The sequence below is a fragment of the Neopsephotus bourkii genome, unplaced genomic scaffold (genome assembly GCF_033783945.1).
Source record: "Neopsephotus bourkii isolate Nb327-2 ecotype Australia unplaced genomic scaffold, CSIRO-AGI_Nbou_v1 NB_1825, whole genome shotgun sequence".
In the NCBI taxonomy this organism is placed as follows: domain Eukaryota; kingdom Metazoa; phylum Chordata; class Aves; order Psittaciformes; family Psittacidae; genus Neopsephotus; species Neopsephotus bourkii.
Window position 1 is genome coordinate 10,487,931 of NW_026902298.1, and position 26,959 is coordinate 10,514,889.

General features: G+C 44.4%; 1 protein-coding gene across 3 annotated transcripts in view; it reads left to right on the top strand.

Moving 5' to 3' along the window:
* LRP4 (LDL receptor related protein 4) overlaps window positions 1–26,959 on the top strand; it is an 82,040-nt gene that overhangs the window by 20,389 nt on the left and 34,692 nt on the right. For all 3 annotated transcript variants that reach the window (XM_061343522.1, XM_061343523.1, XM_061343524.1), the window contains exon 2: window positions 21,788–21,934. In XM_061343522.1, the coding sequence (XP_061199506.1) occupies window positions 21,788–21,934 (147 nt within the window). The remainder of the gene's footprint in view (window positions 1–21,787; window positions 21,935–26,959) is intronic.

Genomic DNA, 26,959 nt, shown 5'->3' on the forward strand with positions numbered 1-26,959 from the left:
GGATAGTCAGGTAAGCTCATATCCATGTGGTGGTTCTGTCCCCCATTTCCAAAGCTGCAGTGGAGATAGCTGAACAACATGAAACTGCTTGATTGTGTTAAGAAGAGATCATATGAGCCGACTTCTCTGTAGCATTATGGGGAAAAAGGAAGCAGGCCACCTCTTTTAAACATGCCTTTGCATCCGTGCAGGGCTGGCAGCAAGTTTGCATGCCCATGGTTTGGGGCTGAACTCTTACACTGGCTAAGCTGTGTGGCGTGCATTATTTCCTGTGTATTAAAGATTCAAATGCCAGCTTAGACCTGATGCTCTTGTTACAGGAGGAATGGTGCCAGAAGCATAATCCTTGTTCCAGATATATCATGTCAGAAATTAAACCTGGGGAGGAGATGCTTACCTGTGTCAGTATTCTCCAAGAACATGGAGTACTCTTGCTCTAAGGTCATAGTTCCACAGATGTTTTACACTGAGTGTAACCAGGGTCTGCACACACCAAGACTGGGCTTCCTGAACTCTCAGGCTATGGCCTGGCTCATCTCCCGTTTCCAGTGACAGTATCATAGACTCATCAAATGGTTTGGGTTGGAAGGGACCTTAAACCTCATCCAGTTCCACTAGAGCAGGTTGCTCCAAGCCCCTGTGTCCAACCTGGCCTTGACCACTGCCAGGGATGGGGCAGCCACAGCTTCTCTGGGCACCCTGTGCCAGCGCCTCAGCACCCTCACAGGGAAGAATTCCTCCCTAATGTCTAATCTAAATCTTCCCTTTGTCAGTTTAAAGCCATTCCCCCTTGTCCTATCTCTGCATGCCCCTGTATATCCCTGCATGCCCCCACGTCAGTTAAATCCCAGCAAAATTTCCAGATTGAATCCAGTCTCCAAGTGATCAGTAGAACTTAGTAAGTAAAGGCTTATTCTGTGTCAGTGTGTAGGTGAATATACAGGATAAGGGAAGTCAAGGCTGCTATGCTGTGGTAAAGCTTGCAGTATTTCTTAGTGTGGATATAGGCAGTGCTTTCAAATACGGGACATCATTGCCTCTCTTATTCTACCCTCGTCTCCAGACAAGTCCTTCTTTGTAGGAAGAAATTACTAATATGCCTAATACAGACCTGAGTCAAAATAATGTACATAGCTGTCTCTATGGAGATTTTTTAGCATCCTTATCCTCACTAATATCTGGTGACTTTCCATTCTATATTATTTACAGTGTAGAAGCATACTGTCCTTAGAGCATCACAACTACAAATGAGGCAAAGTTTGTAGGGAGAGAGAACAACTTCAGTTAGACCAGCTAAGATGGCAGGAAAAACGGACAAGCTTTTGGGAGCAGTTTCTCCTGAGAACTGAAATAAGCTTCAGTCTTTACACGAGGTGCAAGTTGAGAACAGTTGCTTTGAGTTCAAGCTTGACTGTGTTAGTGAATTAGGAACTCAAGAGAAGGTTCCTGATGCCTCTGGAGCAGAAGGCAGAAGGAGTAGTGCCATAGGGGTCAAGCCTGCCTCAATCTCTACCTGATTTTCTTTTGCGTTGATTAAGTTTGACCAGTTTCTAACTTTCCAGGTTGAAACTTCAAAGAGAGAAGAGTTTCTGCTTAAAAGCTGTCTGTTAAGCTTCAGTTAGAAATGATTCAGTGAGTTTGGAGCATAAGGATAGAGAGAAAATGACCTTTCTCCCCTGTCTCCTTCCCCCCCCATGTTTAAAATCCTGCCATAGAGCAGAAAAGCTTGAGAATGTTTGTTAAACCTCCCATGCTGGGTAGGATCGACTATCCAGTGTAGGCTTGAGTTGAATAGAAGCTCTGCTCCAGGAGCTCTTGTCTACATAATGCTTTCTGAGCAGCTGCCTTCTGGACTGAGTGTTCCTTTGCTGGCCTACAGGCTAGCTACTTCTACTGGCTCTACAGGCTATTTCTGTGTGATATAATGCAGTATTGAAGATGGTTTTGTGTGCAAGAAATAAGACAGAGTCCCCTATGGAGCTGAGTCTCATCCCACAAGACTGTAAAGCAGGTGTGAAAGAACAGTCCATCTGATGCCAAATAACAATCCAGTGATGCCAAATGCTGAATAAATAAGACAACCTGATTTCCTGTTCAGATTCTTCCAGGCAGTTTTGAAGGGTTGACTTTTTGCTAGTTCTTTTCCATCTCGATCACTTTGCTGCTCTTTTGCAAGCAGTATCTAGGTATATGTACTCAGTGGGAAGAGAAAGAGAGGTGACTGTGTTTGCACCTGATTTGGGGCAGATTTGAATTTCTGGGTGTTTGTGTGGGGGTAAAAAGGAAGAGAAAAGTTAGGAGGAAAGAGTAGCTGAAGAGAATGGGATTATGGAAGTAGGAAAGCTTGTAAGAGTGATGGAAAAGGGATAAGGGAGTGTGGGCAGGTGGAAGGAGCAGTTATGAGTTATTCTGCCTTACGCTTGTTTCCTTCATCTAGCCAGTCGTTCTTGCTTCTGAGTCCCACTTCTCTGTAGTGTCCACTTCTGTGTGTAGCACCCACAAAACAGCTTGTGTTTTTCAGGTTATTCTCTGTTGCTTATCCTTTCTCTTAGGAAAAGAAGGGATTTGCAAGCTTGAGAGGCCTGAGGCTGACCTATTTGATGCAGCATTTTAATTCTGTGCCACCTGTGTTGCTCCCCTTCCCTTCTGTTGTGTTTCATGAGCATCCAGCACTTCTGCAAACCATGCCTTGGCTCTTCAGGTTGGACACCCAGGGACAGAGGTTTCTGGCTTGGGACTCTAGCTGTCTGAGATCTGTAAAGTGGAGCTGATGAAACCATTCATGGCAGTGAGATGTGAGCACAAATGAAGCTGTGTTTATGGACTGCTTGACTGTTGTAGTGATGAATGCCATGTAATGATTTTACATTCCATTCAAGACTTTGTGTTGCAAGTAACGTGGAGGTTTTGTGGTGTCATAAAGCACAAAAGGAGCCTGTTTGAAAGCTGTGCAGGTGAATTCAGTTCTGGGATTTCATTAAAGCTTTATTTAACTTGCTTATAATAGATCTTAAATGTCCTGTGTAATCAATAGCAGCTGGAGTTATTTCCTTCTGAAGCATGCTGTATGAGGTACAGGCTTTCCCAGACTGTTGCTTAGTTCTGCATGCCAGGAAACAACCCTTTTAAATTCACACCTGTAGAAGTAGATTTCCTAAAGTCTTCCAGGGTCTGTAACACTGGACCTGGTCCTTCACCTCCCTTTGATGGAGAGAGCTGATGCTGAGGAGTCATGGTGTGTCTCTTTGCATACTGGGTAGTGCTGCCTCTGTGGTTAACCTGTTCTTTATGGACCATTCCATCATGTCTTAATGTTTTACACTGATACATTTCCTGCTCTGTTGGGGAATATATATGTGTATATATATAGATGTATATACTATAAAACCATTTCCCTCTTGTTTCTGCTCCTTCAGGAAGAGGGGATCCAAATCTAATAACACTGTGTTTGCAGCCTCTTTCAGCCTCTTTTGACTCGTTCCCTGGTGAATGAGAAAGTCAAGTAAAGGCCACAGGTCCGCTCATGAAAAACACAGGGAACATGAGTTGAGATCCATGTTAACTTCCCCCCGGAAACTACCTCTCTGTAATTACAGTTCCAACATCCTCCAGAAGAAAAGGGCCCTGTCCTCCCTGCAGTCCCCCTGGCAAATTCGATGCTCCTTGCAGCAGGGAAACCAGGCGTGGAGCAGTGCAGGTCAGCTGGGGCCTGAGAACGCTCCTCTTCTGTGTCTTCGTTGCAGGAGGGGGGTAAGGGCTGTTCTTCTCCTTCACCCCCTTCTCGCCCCTTCCCTCAAATCTCCCAAGTAAATACAATTTTATTTTATTATATTGCTGCTGATCTGCTGTTGTTTTTTGTACAAAAAAGGTGGAAGGGGCAAGAAGGAACGAAAGAGTCTGGCGACAGGAAGAGATGAATTGCTGAAGAATGACACTGGCAGGGACTATTGTTCATTTTAACGCTGGAGCAGGAGCAGAGAGAAACGTTCACACGCCATCCTTGGGCATCCTGCTGGGCAGGCTGGGAAAGGGGCATTCCAGCTGGTCATGAGATTTGGCTGGACAGATTGAACTGGGCTGAATAGAGTGCTCGCCGTTTCTTATTATTATTATTTTCCTTCTTATAAAGAAACCCACTGATTAATTGCAATGGAACCTGATTAAAGGGAGAGTCTGAAACCCACATAGACATTACAGGCATAAAGCTGTCAGCCTACCAGCATGTGATAACTAGGCCTTAACCCTTTAGGAGGCTGAAGGGGGGAGGAGGTTGCTCACTGGAGTCAGCATTGCTCCTGTTTACATGTTGGTGTGGGAGAGGACTTGTGTCATTTGGGAAAGGAGTGTTGTGCACAGCAGGAGACCTGTAAACGCTCTGTATCTCATGAAAGGCAAGTGTTGGAAGAATGAAAATAAGCTTGGAGATATTGTTCGTGGAGAGGTTATGTGGGGATTTGCTCAAATTTAGGCTATATCTTAATAGTTTTGTAGATTTTAGCAGCCCATGGCCATATCTGCCTCACCTAATGTGCAATCCTGAATGTGATAATCTGTGAAGAGACCTCTAAAGTTCCATAAACTCTCTGGGGATGGATGCAACTGAACTTGGTAGAAACATTGAATACACCTGTGGTAGATATAACATAAAACAGAGGTAAGTATTTAAAGGAATGCTGTAGTCTGTATGAGAGCAAAGCTGTAGTTCAGCTAAACCTGGGGACTGATTGAAAGTGAATGGACAGCTTGGACATGCATTAGCCAGCAGTGATGAGATGGAATTTCAAGATGCTTAGAGACCTCTTTCCATGAGTGAAAACTCTACATTTTATTATATATTGGTTTCATTTCAGGTGTTGGGGGGAAAAAAGTCCATGTTGTGGTACTTCTGGTTGTCTTTAACCAGTTTTTTTACTCAGCTGATTTAATGTCTGGACATGGTTGAATGCCCTCTGCTCATTCTCTTGCTTCTTTAATACCATGTTTGTAGCTTGTTTCTTCTGTCAAGTAGCACAGATGGTTTATTCAGATAGGCTCTTCAAGCTCTGAAAGGAGTCTCTGTGTTGTAGTGGGAGATTGGGAGGGGGGTAAAATGCTCTTGCCCCCCAGCAGTGTTCAGCTTCAAGTGTGACACAGTAAAGGATGGCATGTAAGATCTTTAATGAGTGTGCTCTCCAGTTGTTTTATCCTTTTCTGTGGCACCCGTGCACATGTGTGAGAGGTGGAAAGAGTGGAGATTCAGTTGGTGCAAACAAAGGTCCTTTGTGGGCCCTGGGAAGATGACAGAGGGATTGCTTTTTGCTATCTGTAGTTCCTCATTCCTTCCAATTCATAGAATCATAGAATTGTTTAGGTTGGAAAAGACCCTGAAGATCTTTGAGTTCAACCGTTACCCCAGCACTGCCAAGTCCACTGCTAAACCATGTGCTCTAGTGCCACATCTACATGTCCTTTAAATGCCTCCAGGGGTGGTGATTTGAACCGCTTTGCTGGGCAGCCTGCTCCAATGCTTGATGACCCTTTTGGTGAAGGAATTTTCCTTAGTATCCAATCTAAACCTCCCCTGGTGCAGCTTGAGGCTGTTACCTCTTGTTCTGTCGATTGTTAACGTGGGAGAAGAGACTGGCCACCATCTCACTACAGCCTCCTTTGAGGCAGCTGTAGGGAGCAGTAATGTTCCCTCTGAGCCTTCTCTTCTCCAGACTAAACCTCCCCAGTTCCCTTAGTCACTCTCATAAAACTTGTTCTCCAGACTCTTCACCAGCTCCATTGCTCTTCTCTGGACCCACTTCAGCACCTCAGTGTCCTTCTTGTAGTGAGGGCCCCGGAACTGAGCACTGGATTTGCTGTGTGGTCTCACCAGTGCCGTGTACAGGGACACAATCACTGCCCTGGCCCTGTTACAACACGATTTCTGATACAAGCCAGGGTGCTGTTGGCTTTCTCAGCCACCTGGGCACAAGCTGGCTCGTGTTCAGCTGGCTCCTGACCAACACCCCCAGGTCCTTTTCCATCCGGCAGCTTTCCAGCCACTCATCCCCAAGCCTGTAGCATTGCATGAGGTTGTTGTGACCCAAGTGCAGGACCTGGTGCTTTGCTTTGTTAAACCTCATACAGTTGGCTTCAGCCCATCAATCCAGCCTGTCCAGATCCCTCTGCTGAGCCTTCCTACCCTGCAGCACATCAACACTGCCATGCAGCTTGCTGTTACCTGCAAGCTTACTGAGGGTTTGCACTCAATCCCCATATCCAGATCATCAGTAAAGATATTAAACAGAAGTGTGGAGCCCTGGGGAGCACTGCTCGTGACCTGTTGCTAGCTGGATGTCACTCCATTCACCACCACTCTTTGGGCCCAGCCATCCAAACAGTTTTTCACCCAGTGAAGAGTACACTGTCCAAGCCAAGGGGAGCCAGTTTCTCCTGGAGAATGCTGTGGAAGAGTGGTGTCAAAGGCTTTACTGAGGTCTGGGCAGACAACATCCACAGCCCTCAGTCACTAAGTGGAGCACATTGTCATAGGAACTTTCTGAGATGCAAGGTGCTCCCTTCCTTTGGGTGTCTTGCATCTCTGGCCTCTTCCATTGGAAGCTACCAGTGTAGGTTGTGCCATTGCTGGCTTTGCTTCACAGGAAAACAACTGTCAAGTTGTGGAGTCTTCATGATCACCTGCTTCCTACTGAGAAAAGGAGAGAAAGAAAAACAAGTAAAAATGGGAGTGTCTTTAAACTCTCTCTGCATAAACATTTGTATTAGATTGAGTGAGTATTCAAGGGAAGAATGGCGTTGTGTTAAGTCCCTGCAGATCATCAATAGAATGGAGAGCAGCGTGAACAGGCAGGGTCTTGCACTGTTTTGACTGCATCCTCTTTGTGAAAAGAGAGCCTGCTGCAAGAGCTGCTCCTGCAGGCAGCTCTGTACCACTCCTTCTGAGAACGTGGGAGCCGTTGAGATCCCAGCCAAGGAGGCTGGAAATATCTGTCTGCTGACCAAGGATAAGAGTCCAGTTTCATGGTAACTCAGCATTGACATAGCAAATGAGTCAGGCATCGAGAGGAAGGTAGGTGAGAACCACTGTAAAAACACCCCATGAGCAAGTCAGACCTAAAAAGCTTGCTTTTCACGATGTGGGGGGTTGGATGGGGGAGTCACTTCTGCACAAAAATCATCTTGCTCGTTGCTCTCTTCCCATGTCTTGCTTCTTATTTCTCTTTCTTCTGTTTGTCTGTGGCTTCCCTTCCTTCCTCCCTGCCACCTACCAGCCTTGGTGTAGTCCTTTCCTGCAGCTCTGTTAACGTTTAACAAATTTCCCTCCAGTTCCTATGTTTCTCTTGGCTGTAGCTCAAGGCAAACTCCCCAGATCCAAAACTAATTCAGGGCTCTGAGCAACAGTAGCATTTAAATGTTGGCTTTGTGCCATCAGGCGGGCAGCCTCTTCACTGGGAAGAAATCTAATTCCAGTGTTTATTAGGTCAACGGTGGCCTCAGGACTGGACTTCCTTTAATGTTGGCTTTTTAATAATTATAAGGCTAACACAGGAACTTGGGAACCCCAGGAGGGTCTCAGGAGCCTGGTTCTGACCTTTCTTGGGGGGAAGCAGGATTTGGATCCACTTCATTTTGGTCGGGGAGCAGAGTGGCGAAGTGGATCAGGAGGAGTTGTTACTGTGACTTCCCAAGCAGCGCGTGTAAATCCATCCACCTCTGTGCAATAGCGACTTTGATTTCCTGCCAGTTTGGTGTAAGGAGCTCCCTGGGGTAAGGACCGAGGTAGGGCAGAGCAAATTGTGCCCCGGTTAAGGAGTGGACTGGGACCAGGTAGGATCTGCGTTAATTTCTCAGTTTGGCCACAAACTCTTTGGGAAGTCACTTAGGGCTCAGGTTTCCAAGCATGAAGAGTGCTTGGTAATACCGAGAGTCAGGGCTGAATCTCTTTGGCCAGATGTGTAATGATAGTTAAGTGTCGTATTTTCTGTTGATTTTAAGTGACTTGGGAACCCAAATACTCACAGATCCATACTTCTGGGCTTCCATTTTCTGAATTTAAGATAGTACTTCACAACTTTTAAGCGGTGTTGAAATTGTTCACTAGCAGAAGGCAGCACTCTGATGCTGTAGTAGTGGAGGCCACACACACACCTACAAAGATGTGGTTCCATAATGAGGCCATTCAGCTTTTTGTGCATCTTCCTCCCCCAGCCTCAGTGCTGTTGCTGTAATTTCACTGAAGGTGAAGGGGCAACCCAACGCGAACAGTTTGACATTGGCTCTAAGGGATCTTGTGGTGCTTTTCACTGTGGTTAATCTTCTCTGGGGTGTGAGTATGAATGAACTTGTGGGTTTGTGGAGGCAGCACCTGAGACTTCCAGCTGGAGTAGAGGAAGAGTTTTGTGACCACTGTCTAAGTGTTTCAAAGAAGGGTGAAGCCCAGGTGCTGTGGGAGGTGTAGGTTGGTGCTTTGGGAGCTGCCTAGAAAGCAAACCAATGTGGGTGGGCTGAACAGGGGCTGATGTACACCAGAGCTGCCCTCCAGTAACCCCAGCATTGACGTTCTTGTTTTTCCTGTTGGCAGTTCTGTTGGAAAGACCTTATCCCGTCTGAGCCCATAAAGCATATTTGCATTAAGCTCGTGTTTTTGAGTGCATGTGTGTGTATATCTCGTGTGTGTGTGTATATATATTAAAAATTGTTACTGGTAAAGGTTTCTTCTTTACTTTTGAGTTAATCCAGTTCTCTGGTAGGCAGCAGAGTTGCTGTGATGTCTCTGTGGTTGTGTGGTACCTCTGTCTTTGCCAAACCCAGCCCTGTTCTTCCAGCTCAGTCTGGCCAGTTAATAATTGCCCCTTTGCTGCTCATCCTCTGAGGGCAGCATAATATCATGTGTGGGGTTATTTTTTAGAAAAGGATGCACAGAACAGCTCTCTTTGTCCCAAGATAGCTCCATTTATCTTGTGGCTTGTGCTTTTGAAGTCCTCCTGCCTGTGGGAGTGCAAAATGAGCTTCTGCCTCCTTATTGCCACAAAACCACACTGTGTGTCCTATGCCTTCCCTAGAGAACTCCTCTGCTAAGCAGAGCTGTTGTGGTTGGCTTCCCAGTCTCTTGTGTGGCAGAGAGCTGGAAAGCTACAAAGCTCAGATGCTGCACCACTAACATGATGGCCTCTTTAAAGAAGACCAAAATAAACTCCTGCAAATGACCCTGTAAGAGAACAGTCTCTGTCTTGCCCAGGAACCTGGCCTTTTCTGTGTTGTGCCATAATGATGGGAAGAATCTGACTGCAGCCCACAAAGCCAGAATGGGCTTTTTTGCAGGCAGAGCTCACCCCCTTGTACTGTGTGCCTGAACAACTGCAGTCCAGCTAGAACATCAGGTTCCCTGAGAGGGAGGTCTTCACAGTGCTTGCAGGAGTGTATAATTATCCATGTTGATGTGTTGTGGGACTGATCAAGACAGAGGAACTTGGCTTTTGTCTTGAATATGTTAAATGAATGTAAGAACGGTCTGGGTTCTAGTTTTGGAGGAATGTGGGGCATATGTTCTGTAGGGCAGAATGTCCTGACAACTGGTCCACTGCCTAGAGCATCTCAAAGATGGAAGGGGCTGGTTGGTAATTTCCTGTGGGATAGACTTACATAGTGTATTTCAGAGAGGCAGTGCAGGGTGAACCTCAAAGTCCAGGTCAGAAATGGTTTCTGAATGTGTTGTAAGCAAGGTTATGGGTGCTTGGTAAATCCAGAGAGCACTGGACAAGCACTGGTGCAGTAGTTAACAAAGATCATAAGTGGTGTGGGAGGGGAAGGTAAAAAGAAGCTTCTGAATCTAAAGAGGAAGGAGCCAGTTTCTTAGAGAATCTGTGGTAAGGAGGTGGCTGGGTAGGATCCTTTGTCTTCTGAATTTTCCCAAGGACAGTTACCAAGCTTTAATTCCTGCAACCCAGACTGAAAAATACCACTTTCCGTTTTTCTTGGTTCCCTAAAGCCACTGAGCACTACTTTTCAAGAAAAGATGGCAACAGTGCTTCCTCCTCTTAGCTGGCCTCCTTCGACCACTCCATTCTCCTTTCCCCTCCACCCCAAGCCAGCTGAGCTGCTTGGGAAACTGCAGTTAAACCGGTGCAGTTTACAGACAGTAGATTAACATAAATGGGCATTAATTTCAGCTTTCCTTAATGCTGTGACCTGTAACTGGTTCTTCAGTAGCATCTGCCAGAGCTGGAGGGCATCACTGTTCAAGAGTGCATGCAGGCAGGAAGATGTACGGCTGTCCTCTATGAAGCTGAGAACTGAATGGGCTTTCTCCTTGCTTTTTAGCTTGGGTCGGGTTGGGTCAGGTTTAGTCCATGCACAGTGAGATGACAGCTATGTCTGTCTCAGCTGTTAAGCGAGGATTCAATGAAATCCCAAAGATGCAGCTTGGAAGAGGATATGACAGGGATGGGAGCAGAAACAGTGAACGGTGGAAAAGCCCCACAAGTTTGTTTGCCTTAAAACCTAATACTTGGGTTACTTAAACTACAGGAAGTGAGGTACAAGAGGGAGGAATGCATGGATGCAAATGAAACCTTAGTTTTCTCGTATTGCTGGTGTGAGTGACAGACACCAAGCTGGCTTTGTTGTAGGCTTCTTCTGTTCATCTCCGTGCAGTGAAGGAATGCAAAGGTTCTGAAATAGCTCTGAAGTTCTGATTCTCCCAGGTTGTTCCTCAGAAGTGACAGAACATACCCTTGCTGTGACTGTAGTAAACCATGGCTGCTCCTATAGGTGAGGTGTTTAAGGTAGGATAATTGCTTCAAGTATTTACTCTGCTGCTTTTGCTGACTCTTGCACGTAGATTGCTGCTCTTTGGGATCTGTCATCACCAAGCCCCAAGTTATGCAGTTTAAAGCGAACTTGAGTAGATCTACAGTACACTTAAGGGGCGCAGTGAATGAAGCAGACCTTTCACACTGTAGCAGCAAGGGCATGGGTCTCTTACTGGGGTCTTGGTGAGAGCCTGCTTTGCCCAAATTCTTCCTTCTGAAGGCTGTATTTGTATAAAGTGGTGCTTTGCCTTTAGAGCAGTAGGTGCACATTGGTTGTCCAAAATCTGAGAAACATGGATATGGATCTCCCAGCTGCCCCAGATTTATACAGTAATTGCTATCACAGAGATATCCTCTGAGATCCATATGAATCAAAACTGCTTAGGTTTTTCCTTTTGGACCATTCCTTTTATTCTGCAGCAGATGCCAGTAGAGCTTTCCATGTCCCTATGTTCCCTTTGTTTCCTTGGTTTAATTTATTTGCAGAAGAGAAGGATGAGAGAAATCAATCTGTGAATCAATTGAAAAGTTAAAGGAAAGCCTTTGGCATTTAAAATACCAACGTTTTCTGTCCTGTAACTGGGAAAACAAACTCCACCACTTGTCTTGATCAATGTAGCTTATCTCCATGGCTTTGATATGGTAGGATTTCTGAGTGCTCAGCGAGCTCCCTTCTCAAGATCTGTCATGCTAGTCAAAACTCTTTGGTGTCTACAGTAGTTGAAATACATCAGAAGTATTATCTTCCTATGGATTACCTCTTTCAAACAGCAGGATACTTCTCGAGCTGGCAGTGGGCAATTGTCTGCCATTGTGAATGCCTCCTGGTAACATTTCTGCTCTTGTGCCAGTATTTTCTCAATTTTAGTGTCTGGTGCGCTGTATGATTCATGATAAACGAGAAGTAAATTGTTCACAACCCTTCTGGGACAGGAAAGGATAGAGGTAGTTAGTGTGTGGTTATGAAAAAACACACAGTGAAAGCAATGGAAAGTTGTGTGTCTCATGTTGCTGAGGTGACTAATTCTTGCAAAGCATGATGTAGGCTTAAGGTAGTATTTTAAAGTGTTTGTCTAGTGTGTGAAAGGGTTTGAGTCACGTAGCTCTGGCTGCCAGGCCGTGGTGGTTCAGCTAAGCATTCCCCCACTGGTCTATGGCAGATGATGGTATTTCTGAATGATGTTATGCAGCAGCAACCTTTTATTATTGTCTGTTTCTGAGTGCTATTTTATTTCTTTTTAATGTGCTTGAGTACAATAATCCTGCATGACAAGTAATTCAGTGCTGTGGGTGAGCACTTCTTATCTGTACCTTAGATTCTTTGTTACAGTTCTCTGTTGATGTGCAGTTGCACAGGAGCTTGCAGCTACGTAAGGAAACGCCACTCCAGCTTCAGCAAAGCATCCTTGAGGTATCACTCTGTACTTCATAATAAAATAGGGATGAAATGCTCTCTGCTTTAAAGGGAGGATCCACAGATAATGAAATGCCAAGGCTGAAGGGATGCTTCTAACAGTAAAAGGAGGAATGCTTCACAAGGTGGGAAGCACAGCGCTCTTGCTCCATGGAATCCAAGTTTAAATGTAGGAAAACTGAATTAGTCCACAGAGAAAATGTAAATACATGGGTTAAAAGGATTTAGGAGGCTGAATCTTTCCAAGCAGTACCTTGGAGGTGAAAAGCAGGATGTCAGAGATGGTATAATGCAGCTCCTGTCTTTCTGTGGTCTTTGTTTTACCAGGAGTTTATGAAGATGAAAACAGAACCTCCCACTATCTGATATATTTGAACACACTTGTAGAGAGAATAGGAGAAACATCATCTTAAATTGTGATTGTTTGAAAGGCTCAAAGCCCTTTGTAGGAGATGTCTATTTCTGTTGACATTGGACATGACACCTGAAGCAGGCTGATACGGTGCTTGGTTTCTTGGCTGGCAGCAGTGATTGGCAGGCATGCAGAGCTACAGAACAAAACCTGCATTTCTGACATCTCTGACAGCTACAAATGTTTGAGGGAACCTTGTAGTCAGGGAAAGTGGGACACGTGCCATTTAATGGCAAGTAAATACGCACAAAGCATCACAGTGCAGTCACACTTCAGCCAAAAGATCTGGAAACCAGAGCTGAAATGTTTTACCATTTCTTACAGAGGAGGTCTGGTGTTACCAGGAAAGAGCTGCACAGGGATCTGAATTGAGGACCAGGGGGAAAAGTCACTCAGCTACGACTTTCTCTTACCTGGCCTTTCTATTGCCTGATAGAATTCCTTAGTTGCTTCAAAATAGTTGTCATCTACCTGATAGCTCTTGCCTGCCTTTGAATGGGGACTTCAGGCTGTGATTTTGATGTGCTTAACATACTTTGGGGTTGAAAGGTTCCTGTTTCTATACAGGGACTTGATGTGTTGTCCACCATGTGCTACTTCTATAGGCAACTGCAGGGTTGCTCAGGAAACATGGGATAACAATAGTGCTATATAGAAAAAACAAGCAACCAAACCAAACCCAACAGAATTGGCAGTCATTGCCTGTTGTCTGATTTCAAGAACTAAGTACTCAGCAGGGGAAAAAGTGCCACATTGGTTTAGGCTTGAAGTCCTGAGGGAGCAGTGTGCTGTAACACACCTTTGATAAACAGTTTGTTGCTGTTGTTAGAACACGTTGTTTAATTTCTCTGTATCAAGCTTCAACCCCAGCTCTGCACTGGGAGACCTTTTCTTCCTCTGTAATGTGACACATGCATATTTAGCCTGAAGTAGTTTTTGGGCTGCCATATTGTGTCATAATATAAAGCCATGGCTAGGTTGCCTTTATTATTGCTCCTTGAATTCTCCAGGCATTGCTGCATCCCAGATTTTTCTTAGCATTTGAGTGCCTGTTTCAAATTATTTTCCACCAGATGCACTAGATTTAAATAAAGAAAGAAAATTAAAAGATAGAATCTTAATTTCCTGCCCATAATTTTAATCTTCTAAGGTCCCTTCTATATTATTTCTTTTTCCTCTGTGTGTCTGTAGAAGAATATCTCTTTTTTTGGCATCATTTAAAGGCTCCTTTAACATGACACTTATTCTCTCTTCCAGCTCATTAATTAAGTTATTTAATAGGACTGGATCTAATGCTGACCCGTGTGATACCTACTGGCCATCTCTACCCCCTGCTGCCATTTCTCATTATCTTTTGTTTATGATCCCTCAGCTGATCTTTTTGATCTGGGTGTGCTGGTTACAGCACAGCCAATTGGAATGGGGTTTTGACCAGGATTTCATGGCAATAATACTGTCCCTTCAGCTGTACCTTCTGTGCAAAGACTCTGGGTATGTAGCAGCACACATTAAACATTAGATCTTCATTCACTGTGCTGACGTAGTAACAGTAGCCCTGCTTCTCGAGGGGAAGAAGTAATTTTGTCAAATGCTGTTGAAGGTATGGATGGAGTTAGGATGGGTATCTAGAGACCTCTGTTAGAGTCATAATGCTTATTGCAAGGTGTTTGTTTATGACTTGTAGGCTTTGGGAGAAGGAACTGTAACAATTGCTTCTTGATCCTTTGGAGTCTTTTTATGTTCAAATCAAGTCCTCCTTTTTCCACAGTTGTTTGTACACGTGCTTTCCTTTTCCCTGGCTCCAGGGTGAGGTTTTCAGTGAGGTTGATTGTCTTTACTACTGTAGGATCAGAATTCACCTTGAGAGTCAAACGTAGAATTATAGAATCATTTGGTTTGGAAGGGACCTTAAAGCTCATCCAGTTCCACCCCCCTGCCACTGGCAGGGACACCTTCCACTAGAGCAGGTTGCTGCAAGCCCCTGTGTCCAACCTGGCCTTGAACACTGCCAGGGATGGGGTAGTCACAGCTTCTCTGGGCACCCTGTGCCAGCGCCTCAGCACCCTCACAGGGAAGAATTCCTTCCTAATGTGTAACCTAAATCTCCCCTGTTTAAGCTTAAGCCCATTACCCCACTACAGTCCCTGATGAAGAGTCCCTCTCCAGCATCCTTGTAGGCCCCTTCAGATACTGGAAGGCTGCTATGAGGTCTCCACACAACATCATTTTAAAGACCTTGTGTCTCTTGACCCATGTGGGTCCTGAAAATACGGCTTCTGTTCCAGTCTTGCTCTACCCTGTGCATACACCCACTGCACCAATGAGTTTGCACTTTGATTGCTCCCTTATTTTCTTTAGGTTTTAATTAGCAGATGTCCTGTGGAATTTCCCTTCCTTATGCTTCTTATTCCTTGTGGTCATATCAAGTGTAACATTTTTCAGGTCTAACCCTCACAGTTCAATTTCTCATGGGAACTGACAGGCTGAGAAAGTTGGGGCTGTTCAGCCTGGAGAAGAGAAGGCTGCGTGGAGACCTCAGAGCAGCCTTCCAGGATCTGAAGTAATACTGGGGAGTGACTATTTATTAGTCACTGTAGTGATAGGACAAGGGGTAACGGGTTCAAACTTAAACAGGGGAAGTTTAGATTGGATATAAGGAAGAAGTTCTTTACTGTAAGGGTGGTGAGGCACTGGAATGGGTTGCCCAGGGAAGTTGTGAATCCTCCATCCCTGGCAGTGTTCAAGGCCAGGCTGGACAGAACCTTGGGTGACATGGTTTAGTGTGAGGTGTCCCTGCCCATGGCAGGGGGGTTGGAACTTGATGACCTTAAGGTCCTTTCCAGCCCGAACTAGTCTATGATTCTGACTGAAGTGTGGTTGTGCCTGGTAGTGTGCTTCTCCCTAGAGCTTTATTCAGCCATGTATTTAGTTGGTTCAGACAGAGGTGTCTGCATTTGCAGATTGAGAGGAGTACCTCTGAGCCTGGGAAACTTTCATCCCCACATGGAGACTGCCAGAGTAGACACAATACTCAGTCACCAAAACACTGTAATATCTTTGACCTCTCTGCTCTGGTTGTTGGTGCTTTGTTTGGATTTACTTCTTCATTTATTATTAACCTTACTTCTGTCACGTTCTCCCTTAAACAAAACTGGAACAGTTCTGTTTAAAGCTTTGCAAACTTTTGGCTTGTTTTTCCTAGTGAGGTTAATTTTACTGTAGGCAGGCATCAAATACTTGGAGGCTGTGTGGATACCCAGTCAGAACCGCTACAGATGCTTCCAAAAAGAGAAAACTTGGCTTTTATCAGTGTGCGGTGCCCCTTCTGACATCAGACTTATGCTGTAATGTTGCCTTTGCCGTGTCTGCCAGGGGAGCTCTGGGCTTAAACAATGGTCAGCAAATCCCTCTTCTAAAGCTGGATTAACTGTACTTTCCTTCAGTGGAAACTGCTATTTGGGTAAGGGAGAGGAATCCAAAATTTCCATTTTCCCTCAAGATAGGCAAGCAAAGAAAGCTGCTTTGCTATAGAAACACTGGGGGAAGTGCTGGATGAAGAAGGAAATGCATCAGCTGAGCTACCTTCAAAGCATCTGCAGTGTTAAAGGTCTGCCCTCATCAAGGTGTATATGTGGTAGGAATGCAAAAGTGAGCCTGGCCTGGAAGTGGAGAACAAGGGAGAATGATGTCTGACACAGACCTTCTAACAACAGGAGTGCAAGGTGTTAAAGAGGCTGCTAAAGGCTGTGCTGCAGAATTCCCTGATTTTAACACTGAATAAACAATCAAATGCTCTTGGGTTCTTAAAGTACACAAATAAGAAATGAAGCGCATCTGTTGAAGCCAGGGCACAATATTCTGATGCTCAGTCCAAATTTATTCAAAAACCTTCTGGTGAGATCCTTCCATGTTTTCTCTGGGGAGAAAAATCACAGCCTTACGCCCGTCACTGTTAGGACTTAACTTTCATGTTCCCTTTGATTCCGTTATTCCTATGCCAGTTTTTCTACACAGTCCTGGAGTTTTTCCTCCTTGTCACGCTGTCAAATACTTGTATTTTCGCTTTCTGTATTCTGCCAGGGAGTTTTATATGGTAGGATTGCAGTTGTAAGAGCTGGTCCTGTCATCTTTTTGGTCGTGTCTCTCATATAACGAGGTTGCAGGAAGATCTCTGACTTCCATTGGATGTCTTCTGTAGGCAATGAAATGCCAGCTTAGGTGTTTGTCCATGGAGAGGAAGGAACCCAGATCCATGTGATTCAGTACTGGACCAAAGGAATGTTTGTTTTTTCCAGAGGTTTCTGATTCTGAGCTGAACAGTCTGCAACTGTAGATCATGCCAAATATTTCCGTAGTTCTGGGGTTTTGAAACCCATTGGTGCTGTTTTCCTTGAATTAAATGGACACTTAGCCATGGATCGCTATGCTACTCTCTGTTACAGGCACGTGCAGAGGTGCAGAATGGCATGAGCAAACTGATGGCTGTGAATTTAATGCCACTGCTTTAAAAAAATAACAATAGGAATTTTTGTGTTGGGATAAAGAGGGAAAAGATGCAACTAACAGGGTGGTGTGGAGTGGGAGAGTCTCTTACGTCATCAGGTCTTGGTACCTGGAAAGAGGGAAAATGTGGCAGGGCACCATGGTGTTGACCAGAGATGCCAGGAGGATGTTCATGGCATGCAGTTGTTCATGCAGTCTTCTTAGTCAACATCTGTTTGAGGAAACTTCAGCTATCTTATGGGACTTTTGCTGTAATGTTGCCAGGGCCTAACAGAGCTGATGGACCCTGAAGAACAGGAACATGTTCATCTCAGCAGAAGAAAGAAATGCTCTATAGTAAGATCAATCATGGAGCAGAACAGCCTCCCTGAGGACATGGTAGAGTCCCCATTGCTGGGGGTTCTCAAGATGTGACTGAGCAGGGTGCTAGATTACCTCACCTAGGCTCCCTTTCCCACAAAAGGTTGGACCAGGTGATGTTTTGAGTGAGATCCTTTCCATTCTGGGTTGTTACATGATTCCATGTTGAAGCAACAGCCTGGAAGTGTTGAATTGCTGCAAAACAGTGCTAAAAGCTTCCATCTGTCATTATGGAAAAAAAAGGAATTAACATCTCTTCTTTTGGAATAAAGCATGTCATCAGGTTTAAAAGCAATAGTGTTTTCACTCTTCCCTAAGAATCTGTTGTCCCTAACAAAACAAAGGCTGCCAAGTTCAGTTTGGGTAATTACCCCGTCTATTTAATAAGCTTCCTTTGTCATGTCAATGTTTCTGTGAATCCGTGGCAAATACAGGGCTCTTCTGTGACAGCATAAGCCCCTCAAAAAGCCTGATGTGCAGAAATGACAGGGTGATTATTGACTTTGGCTTTTCAGCCAGAAATGACATAACTGTTCTGCCAACTTTAGGCATAAAATTACAGAGATCCTAACTCTCTTTTAATGGAGGGAGAGGGAACCCACCCTGGCTCAGGAGACGTTTCCTTTGTCAGATAGATAAACACGGAGATGGGGAGGGTTATTTGGAAGGAATCTGAAGAAACAGAGCATACCATGCTAAATTTAAGGTGATGGCAGATGTTAAGTAGGAGGCCTGTGTTTAGACTGACTTCCTGTTTTTAAAATCCAGAGGCTGTTTGTATAATGCTTTGCTATGAAAACTGTTTGGATATTGGATCCTGCTGCTATTGCATCTGGAGGGAACTAACTACAGACACTGAAGATGCTTTTTTGGTTGCTTGTACACATGGGCAAGTGAGAATAGTGTTTGGTGGTTGCATGAGGAGAGGCCAGGGGAGTTGAGTGGAGTCAGCTCAGGCTGGCAGGGACTCTGTTCAGCTTTTGCATATTGTTTTGTATGTATTACATTGTTGAAATGTTATGTTCTGCATAAGTGAAATGATTTTTGAATATAGAAGGCTGGTAAATGTCCAAGCCTGCAGTGTGATGAAAATTGTTTGTCATGGCTAAGCCCAGAGGTAACTCTCATTGTTCCTGCTCCAGAAGAACGTGCAGAAGTGTAAGTAGATATGTGTGCTTTGATTGTTGGTGCAGTTAACGGCATGTACTGGTTTCCATCCTGCTCTGTATCCCTGACTAACTGGGATTGAAATGTGACACTGGATGTTTATTTGCACACTTGGTCAGTCTACTGTCTCACACTCCTTGTTTTTAATGAGGGCTCCCCTTTAAAGAGTAAGTGTTCCATTGAGACTTCTCACACCAAGAGCACTATTTCTGCTTGGGGGAGTTGGAGGAAACATGATTCTCACTTTATCCTTCCTGTTCCTCTACTGTTACAGGTATAGTTACAGGGTAATAGCATTTGAGCTCCCAGCACTGGGAAATAATCATGGGACACCAAAGGGGAAATACTGTCCACATTGAAGTCTTTCGTTCAGCCTGTTTGTCTTACTGAATAAAGACTAGTCATCCAGGATTGGTTCTTTTGATACTATTCATAGGTTGGAATGAGTGTGCTCTCCAAACAATGACGTGCTTTACTTGTCTAAGTGTAAGACTAGGGTAAATTGTGGTTTATAATATAAATACATCATAATGACTAGAAGGTTAATTGCCTTAAAGGTCACAAATCACAAAGCATCAGAATTACAAAGGTCATAATTTGGACTGGTTGAGCCAAGTATGCTTACTACAGATGCAGGCTGGTGCATATGGAGAGGGTTGGTATCTGGGTCACAATGTATCCTTCAACTTCCAGCAGTTTCAATAGGGTGGTAAAACACAAACCAGAGATGGAGGTGGTTGAACATAGCAACTTCAGTGAAGTAGGAAGAACTGATTTAATACATATGTGTGTGTGTATCTATAACCTGATATCAGTAGCAACTTTTGAAGATAACAGTATGTTTGACAAAACAGCAGATTAAGCTGCAGTTTGCAGATTAGGACAGCTGCACCAATTCTTCCTCTGCTGTTGCAGAACTGTGCCTCTGTGCTGCTATTCAGGAGCTAAAATAGCTCATACTTTTTCCCTCCAACTTGTGGTTATCCTTATCCAGAAATAAATCATTAAATATATTCCCTTAGTTTAAGAATTGATTGCCTTGGTGTCTGATCCTTTCCTGTTACTGAACCTGCCCAAAGTCATGGTGGAGGCCTGGGCAAGATAGAGCCAGCCACTAGTACTTGTGCATTTGACTTTTTCTAAGGGTGATGAGGATTATGATAGTCTTGGTGTACTCCAACAGGAAGGAGTATTGGAGCTTAAAGTAGCAGGGTTAAGTGCTTTGGGGTGATGTTGAGGACATCAGTAGAAAAATTGCTTTGGAAAAGGGGATTTAAATAGCAGCTATCTTGGATACGATATGCAGTCCGTACTGCCTTTCTAAATAGGGGTAGGTAACAGCAGAAGGTGGTTTGTCCTGATTTTCCTGTGCTGCCAGTTTGAAGAAACCTGTTTGATTTTTGGGGAGGTTTGTGGTTCTTCTGAATTTCCTTGTGTCTATGTGTAATAGTTATGTTGCATAGATGATGCATTGCATTTTCCTTAGGGATGACTCCGCTGTTTTTTTTGCCTTCTCACTCTACATCTCCCTCTTGCTGTCTTTTTGAGTCAGCCTTTGTCCTGGCTATGTCCAGTAAGTCCTTTGAGGATCTGACCACTCTGCCCTCTTTCATTTGCCATTCCTTCTTGCTGTTCCTCATTCACCTTATGTTCTTCCTGCCTCTGTCCCTTGTTACACTAGGTATCGGCCACTTTCTCTGACATGCACAGTAATCCTCAGCCAGTTTTGTTGCGGAGGAAGCTTAGGATGGAATTCTTCCTCAAGCAAGAAGTGTATCCCTTCTAAACTTAAGTCGTAGCTTAGCTTGCCCAAGTGGATGTCTTCTCTGGGGGGCATTGTGCTTGCTGAGAGAGCTGAGGAATAATTACATGCAGTTTTGCAGATACTGCTTTTCCCAATTAGAATGGAAAATAAGAAAATTGAGGCGTTTTTCCTTTCTGTGTGTGCACGCTTTGGTTGCTACAGTTCATGGTTCATCATGGATACACTAGACATAACAACTGAGATGGGAAAGTCTGCAAACAGCTCAGGGTTTATAGAACTACCACATGGGGCAGATATCCCTCTGTACTCCTTATGATCTCTTGTTTAATCCGAGGGCTTTGGGTTTGTTTGAATTGCAGAAACAAGGCACCATGCGAGAAGAATCCAGTCCCAGACAAGCCTGAGGGGGGTTTTGACTGATAGAGTAATCATTTGTCTAACAGTGGTATTGATTATATAGATAGTCAGCTAATGTCAGCCAGAAGTTCAGGCATGAGCTTTTCCTTTCGAGAGGTGGGCTATAGCCTGTTCTGTCTCTTCCAGGCAGAGATTTATTAAGAGAACGTGTGGGATAACAGTTTCCTTTGCACAGGGCTGAGAGTCAAGAGCTGTGCAGAGTGGTGTTCTGTAGCAGGGAGAGCGCAGAAAAGGGTTGGGAGCTCCTTAAGCTACCTTTAAGGCTGGAAAAAAATGTTCTTATCAGATTATATATTGACATTTGGAGAGTGTTTTGTTTTGGTCAGTTTGTAGAGTTGAAAATCCTCTTTGCTTTCAGAACTGTCAGTTACACACAGGATAATGTCACAGTTAAATCACAACAGATAAGTAAGATTTTTATCTTGATTTTGATTTCATTGGTGTCTGAAGTGTCTAAAGCAGTGGCATGTAAAAGGTTTACTTCTACAAAGTTCAGGGTCTGGAGAAGACCCCAGATGACTCTCTGTAGTGGAATCTTTGTTACGCCTTCTGTTGTGGCATCAGAACTAAGTGGAGCAGCAGAAGCACCATGCGCTAGGAGAAGACTGAGTTTGTAAGATAACAAGGGTGTTCTGATACCTGGCATTCCTTGAGTTTGATTGTAACTAGTGCTGAGTTATTTTTCAGCTGATTCCCAAGTCTGTTTTTGGCAGGTTGCTGTTTGCAGTTGCCTTCAAATAGCCCTATTCCAGGAAGCTGTCATAGTACTTGATGTCCTGTTTCAACAGTGCAAGGGGGGTGAATGTTTTCCTTTACAATAGAGTACGTGTTCATACACATGGTGCGTACATGGAGGAAAACCGTGATGTCAGCTTTTGTATTTAATGCATTTACCCTAAAATAGAAAGATCTCTTAAATAAAATACATTTTATTCTCTGTTCCTTTCCAGGTGTTGCAAGTAGCACCGAATGCTCCTGTGGACGGAATCATTTTACATGTGCTGTCAGTGCTTTTGGTGAATGCACGTGCATCCCTGCTCAGTGGCAGTGTGATGGAGACAATGACTGCGGGGACCACAGTGATGAAGATGGCTGCAGTAAGAATACCATTCTTGTGTTTGTCTTAACTTCTCTGCAGGTGCTTCTCTGTTTTATAGGCTTATCATAGCTTTTTGCATGAAAAATGCTTAAGCCTGTAGCTGACATGCTTTTGACTGATTTCATGACTCAGGGTCATAAAGCACAGTGAAAGCCCAGCTCTGCCTTTTGCAGCTGGTTTTAGACAGCTGTTGGACGTGAATGTTTTAGAGGGAGGGGAGGGACAGAGAGAAGTACCTCTTTTTTCCCACCCTTTCAAGAGTACTATCAGTGAACTAAATTACATGGGTTTGCTATAAATATTAAAGGAAAATAAGTAAGCAGTGTGAAAAGTATATTAAGGGTGTCTGCCCTCTTAAGTAACATTCTAGTTTCTGTCCTGCCTGCCCTGGGATGGGAGGGAAAAGTAAGCAGCGTCATCAACATTCATTGGTCCTGGGATATGCTGAGAGAATTTGCTTTGCAGCTACTCTGTATTTGCATAGCATCAGCATCTTTGAGGCTGAGCCCAGCTAGGTGAGAGCTAGCAGGAGATGTTTCAAAGGTACCCAGAGTTGCTTGTTCATACAGCACACACTTAAGCTGTGGGTCTCCTTGCCACAAAACATTGGTTCTGGAATTTCAGACGTTCTCAGAAAGCAGTCCAACAAGTTTATGGATGTGAAGTTTGCTGAGGGCTGTTAAAGATGAGTATGCCACCTCTTGTTCGGGAAGTGTTTGTATCACAAATAGAGGCAGATTTTGACTTCTGAGGAAGAACGTTTACTTGCATGCTATGTTCTTACATTCCTCTCTTACTGTCTGCTGTTGCATCCTGTCTCTTTCTGCGGCCTGGGTGAGAGGAACCTTTTGGTCTCGCACAGTACAGCTGTGGTTATGGTGTATCCCTGATGTATTAAGGAAATCTGGTCTACATGGATTTGAGTGGAAGCTGTGCAAAGTAGGAAGTAGTAGTCAACTGCAATCAATCTGCTGATACTTTCAGCCCCTGGAGGTTGGGCAGTATATAAAGTAGAGGCAGAGAATGTAGGAATGGGATTTGATTTCTGCCTTCCTTAATTTACAGTTTCTAACAAGGCAAAGGGAGGAATAAGACTGAAGCAAAAGGAGCTGTCTAGGAAACAGCATGTGTAAGATGGGAATGTTTAAACATCTCATTAAGAGTACAACTTGTGCTGTAGGTCTGCAGTTTAGTGAGAGAGGTAAGCTAGAGTGTACAGAGAGGGACAGTAGAGTTGACAAGCTGGGAGGGGAGATAAAGAGCTGCATTTATACAGAGTAGAAAAGTGACTCAAGAGGATGGACTAGAAATGAGCTGCCTTTTTAATATTGCCTTGTAGTAGAATAAATGCAAAGAGGAGAACTTTTTCAGCTGCCAACAGAAGCATTCTGGGTGGAATTTAGTGGAAAGAAAAGGGCAAAAATAGAAGCTAGGCAATGGAGCTGAGTGCGCTATAGAAATGTTAAGTGCATGGCTTCAGCACACAAACATGAGGTAGCAGTGGAGGGGCCCTAGGAACACTTAACTCCATTAAGCCTGCTCAATCTTGCTCTGAGTAGCTGCTCGTTACGAGTGATACGTGATATTATTGTTAGCTTGTGAGAACTAGATGGACTCTACAGTGTGGATTTCTATGATAGTTTGTGCTGCTTCCTATCTTGTCCCGTTATTATGGCATGAAACTTCTTGTTAGAGCAGATCACCTGCTAAATCCCTCTCCTTTGCTTGGCATGCAGGAGCCTTGTGAAGGTGCACTTGTTTGTGGGGTTAACTTCCCCTTTGATGTTTGCTGCCTGTGGCAAGCAAGAAGAAGGCAGCTGGAGTGTGAGAGCAGGGGTAAGGTGTGGAACAGCAGCTCCAACTTTAAATCAGTTTAGGCTTCTCACAATCAGCACTGATGTTTGCACACAGAACACGAGAATTTCTTTCCTTCCCTGGCCATCTGTGACATACGTGCAGGGTTCTGGTTGAAGTTCCGAACAACTTCTGGTTTCAAGTTGGTTTATTTTTATCGATTGACTTACACCAGATCTGAAATTGATGGATTTCTTTTCAATGCACCACTGAGCTGTACGTTTGGGCCTCAGGAAGTCATCCTACAAGCCCCAGATATATTGAAGCCTAGTTGAAAAATTAGTGAGCTTCCTCAAAAACCACTGGGCAAGTCTTCATGCTGGGGTGAGCCCAGTGGTTTGATCTGACTCATGAACCTCAGTCTGTGCAACCACTTACATGGATTCTTCTGAGATGCTAAAGCTGATGAGGTTCTTTTTCAGCAATGTATGGAAGTACAGCTCTGAGTTCTAAAGGCAGGAACTAAAATAGCATCAAGAAGTCTCTGATCAGAAGAGTGAACAGAAATGATTGCAAGGAAACCCACATTTCCAGTGGTCTGCGGCAAGCTGTTTTTCAGAGTTATGGGATTTTCTTTTCCCTCCGGTGGATGTCCTAACTTTCCAGAGAAATAAAGCTTGCAACCATGCTTGTTTTAAGGTTTACTTTGTCTTCAGTGTTATCAGCTCATATGCATAATATAAGCCTATACAATGACAAGAATGAATTCCTGAGAGTTCTGTCTACTTCCTTGGGAAAGGGTGAGGAAAATGGGAAGACACTGGACTGCTGGACTCCTAATAAAGGAAGAGTGAAACATGGGGTGGGCGGAAAGGTGAAAATTACTTTAGCCATTGAAGACTGAATCTTGCGTCTGTGTTTGTGTAACGCCACTGCACATGCTTGAGTGGTTTGGTTGGAGTTTACTAAATCCTATATTGATGCAGTTTTCTAGCTTTGAACACGGAATCTGTCACTTCAGTTTAAAAAAGCCAGCTTCAAATGCACTGTGTGAGAAGAAAAGGAACAAAAGGACAAGATACTTGGCAGTGAGAGGAGTTACAGCTGTGAAAAGCAAGAGCAGACACAGGGAGCGTTCCTTTTGAAGAGGGATTTTCAGTTTTCAGAGAAATCCTTAAACTGGGGGGTTTTGGTGGTTTTTTTTAATTAATGTGCTATTACAAACTATAAAACAAATTCCTGCTTTTTGAGTCAGTGGCACCAGGTTTTTCCTCAGCTGGTCTCCTCAACCCCTTCTGCACACCGCAGCCATTCTCTCTGTGTATTGGTGTCCTTGGAATGTCTGCCTCTCATAGGTATTTTCCTGTCGCTTTGGGGAGAGCCCTGCCTCTGCTTACCTGGCTGTGACAGGAACTGTTTCTCTTGCAGATCTGAAGCCCTGCTGTGATGGGAGCCAATTACTCAGTGACATGCTTGCTTCCTGCTCTGGATCATGTTTACAAGCCAGAGAGCTGTAGTAATAATAGTAATAAGCAGCCTCCCAGCTGTCATGCCAGCTTCATAGACTTTCTCTGGTGTCAGCTCTCTGGCTTGCTGACAGTGACTGCCTTGGAAGCCCTTCCTACACAAGGACAGAGCAGCTCAGCTGCCTTCCTGCCTTGTGCCAACAGAGACTACTTTGGACTGTCCCTAACGAAAGCCGCATGCAAGTGGAGGAATGGTTTTCATTCTGCCCTCCTGCATGTGCTTTGAAGTCCAGGGTGGTGTGAATGAGCCTTACTTCCTGTGGCAAGGGTGAAAGGACAACTGAGGAAACTTGGCGTGAGGACTGATAAATAGCTCTGTTTCTCCTAAGATGCACCAAATCCCCTCAGGACCATCCCCCAGCAGAGCCACCTTACTCTGAGGTTTGGATCTGTATCATACCTAATGTAAATGTGAGGCTCCGTGAGACAGCATTGTACAACAGAGCGTGGAGCTAAGCAAGCCAAACGATTTCATTTAAAGGGGCTGAAGAAGAATTTACTCATTTTACCTTAAAACTTACAGAAGGTGGTTTGACATTCCTATCTCATTGGGGAACATAGGCAGTTCCTGTTGAGCTACAGCTCATTCAAGCCTCGGAGTGGACCTCTTCCTTGCCAGGACCAGGGCTATCAGTGTAGCCTGCATATCGGTCCCACAACAAAACCTTTTCAGTTGAAGTAAGGATAAGAATCTCACAGGTCTTTTACTAAAATTAACAGAAACTTTAAAAGAATCCTCTTTCCTCTGCCTGCCACTGAATCACCAGTCTGGAGCTCAGACATAAGAGCTCAGGTGAAGCTTCACTTCTAAACTTCAAGTTTTACTAATTTGCTCCTGAAGAGTTCAAGTTTCTCTTTAAAAGACACCAGTTCTCTATATCTGCAACCATACTGCACCATTTTATTGGCTTTGGAGTACGCATGCTTCCTTTAAAAGGCACCAGAATTAATGCAGTGCCCCCCCGGGCAGAGAGCGCACTAGTGATCAAAGGGCTGTGACAGATTGGGTGCTGATGCTATTTTAAATTGGTTTTTCCCCTTCTTTTCCTTTTGACCAGCAGCATCCTTTAAATACACTTCAGCAGTGAACTTGGGAACATTTTCTGTTATTCTGGAACTAGACTCTCCAAAACGGAGTGAATAAAATGCAGCGTTTCCCATTGCTTCCCAACAGCGGACTCCACATGCACGAGTGTGGCTGTAGCTGGAGGGCCGGCTGCGCTTGACTTTCATGTGGGTAGCATGGATGTTTTTGGAGGGAGTTTATATTTGTTCTTTAACTTAACTCCTCATTCTTCACATGACTGAAGAGTTCGTGTCATTAAACAGCAGTGTTCAAACCACCGCACTCTGGAGCTCGGAACGCCGGTCGCTTGCAGTCCTTGGGTATACAGCAACCTGCTCAGCACAAGCAACAGGAATCAAGTGTTCAAAGGACAGTGGGACGTGATTCAGGCTGCGTTTCACCTTATAAACTTCCCTTTTCCCCCTGCCCTCCTCCTTCCCCTTCTGCTCAGCCATAAAAGAGCGGCCTGTGTAATAGGAGTTGGGAGAGGGGGAGGAATAGCAGGCTTACCATAGACCTAGCTTTGCTGAAACCTTGGATGATGTCCAGCGTGACCATGCAGAGGGATGAGCTCAGGGAAATGGTTGGAAGTTCAAAGGCCTTTTTGTGTTGCTCGCTGTCAGTTGGCAGGTGTGCT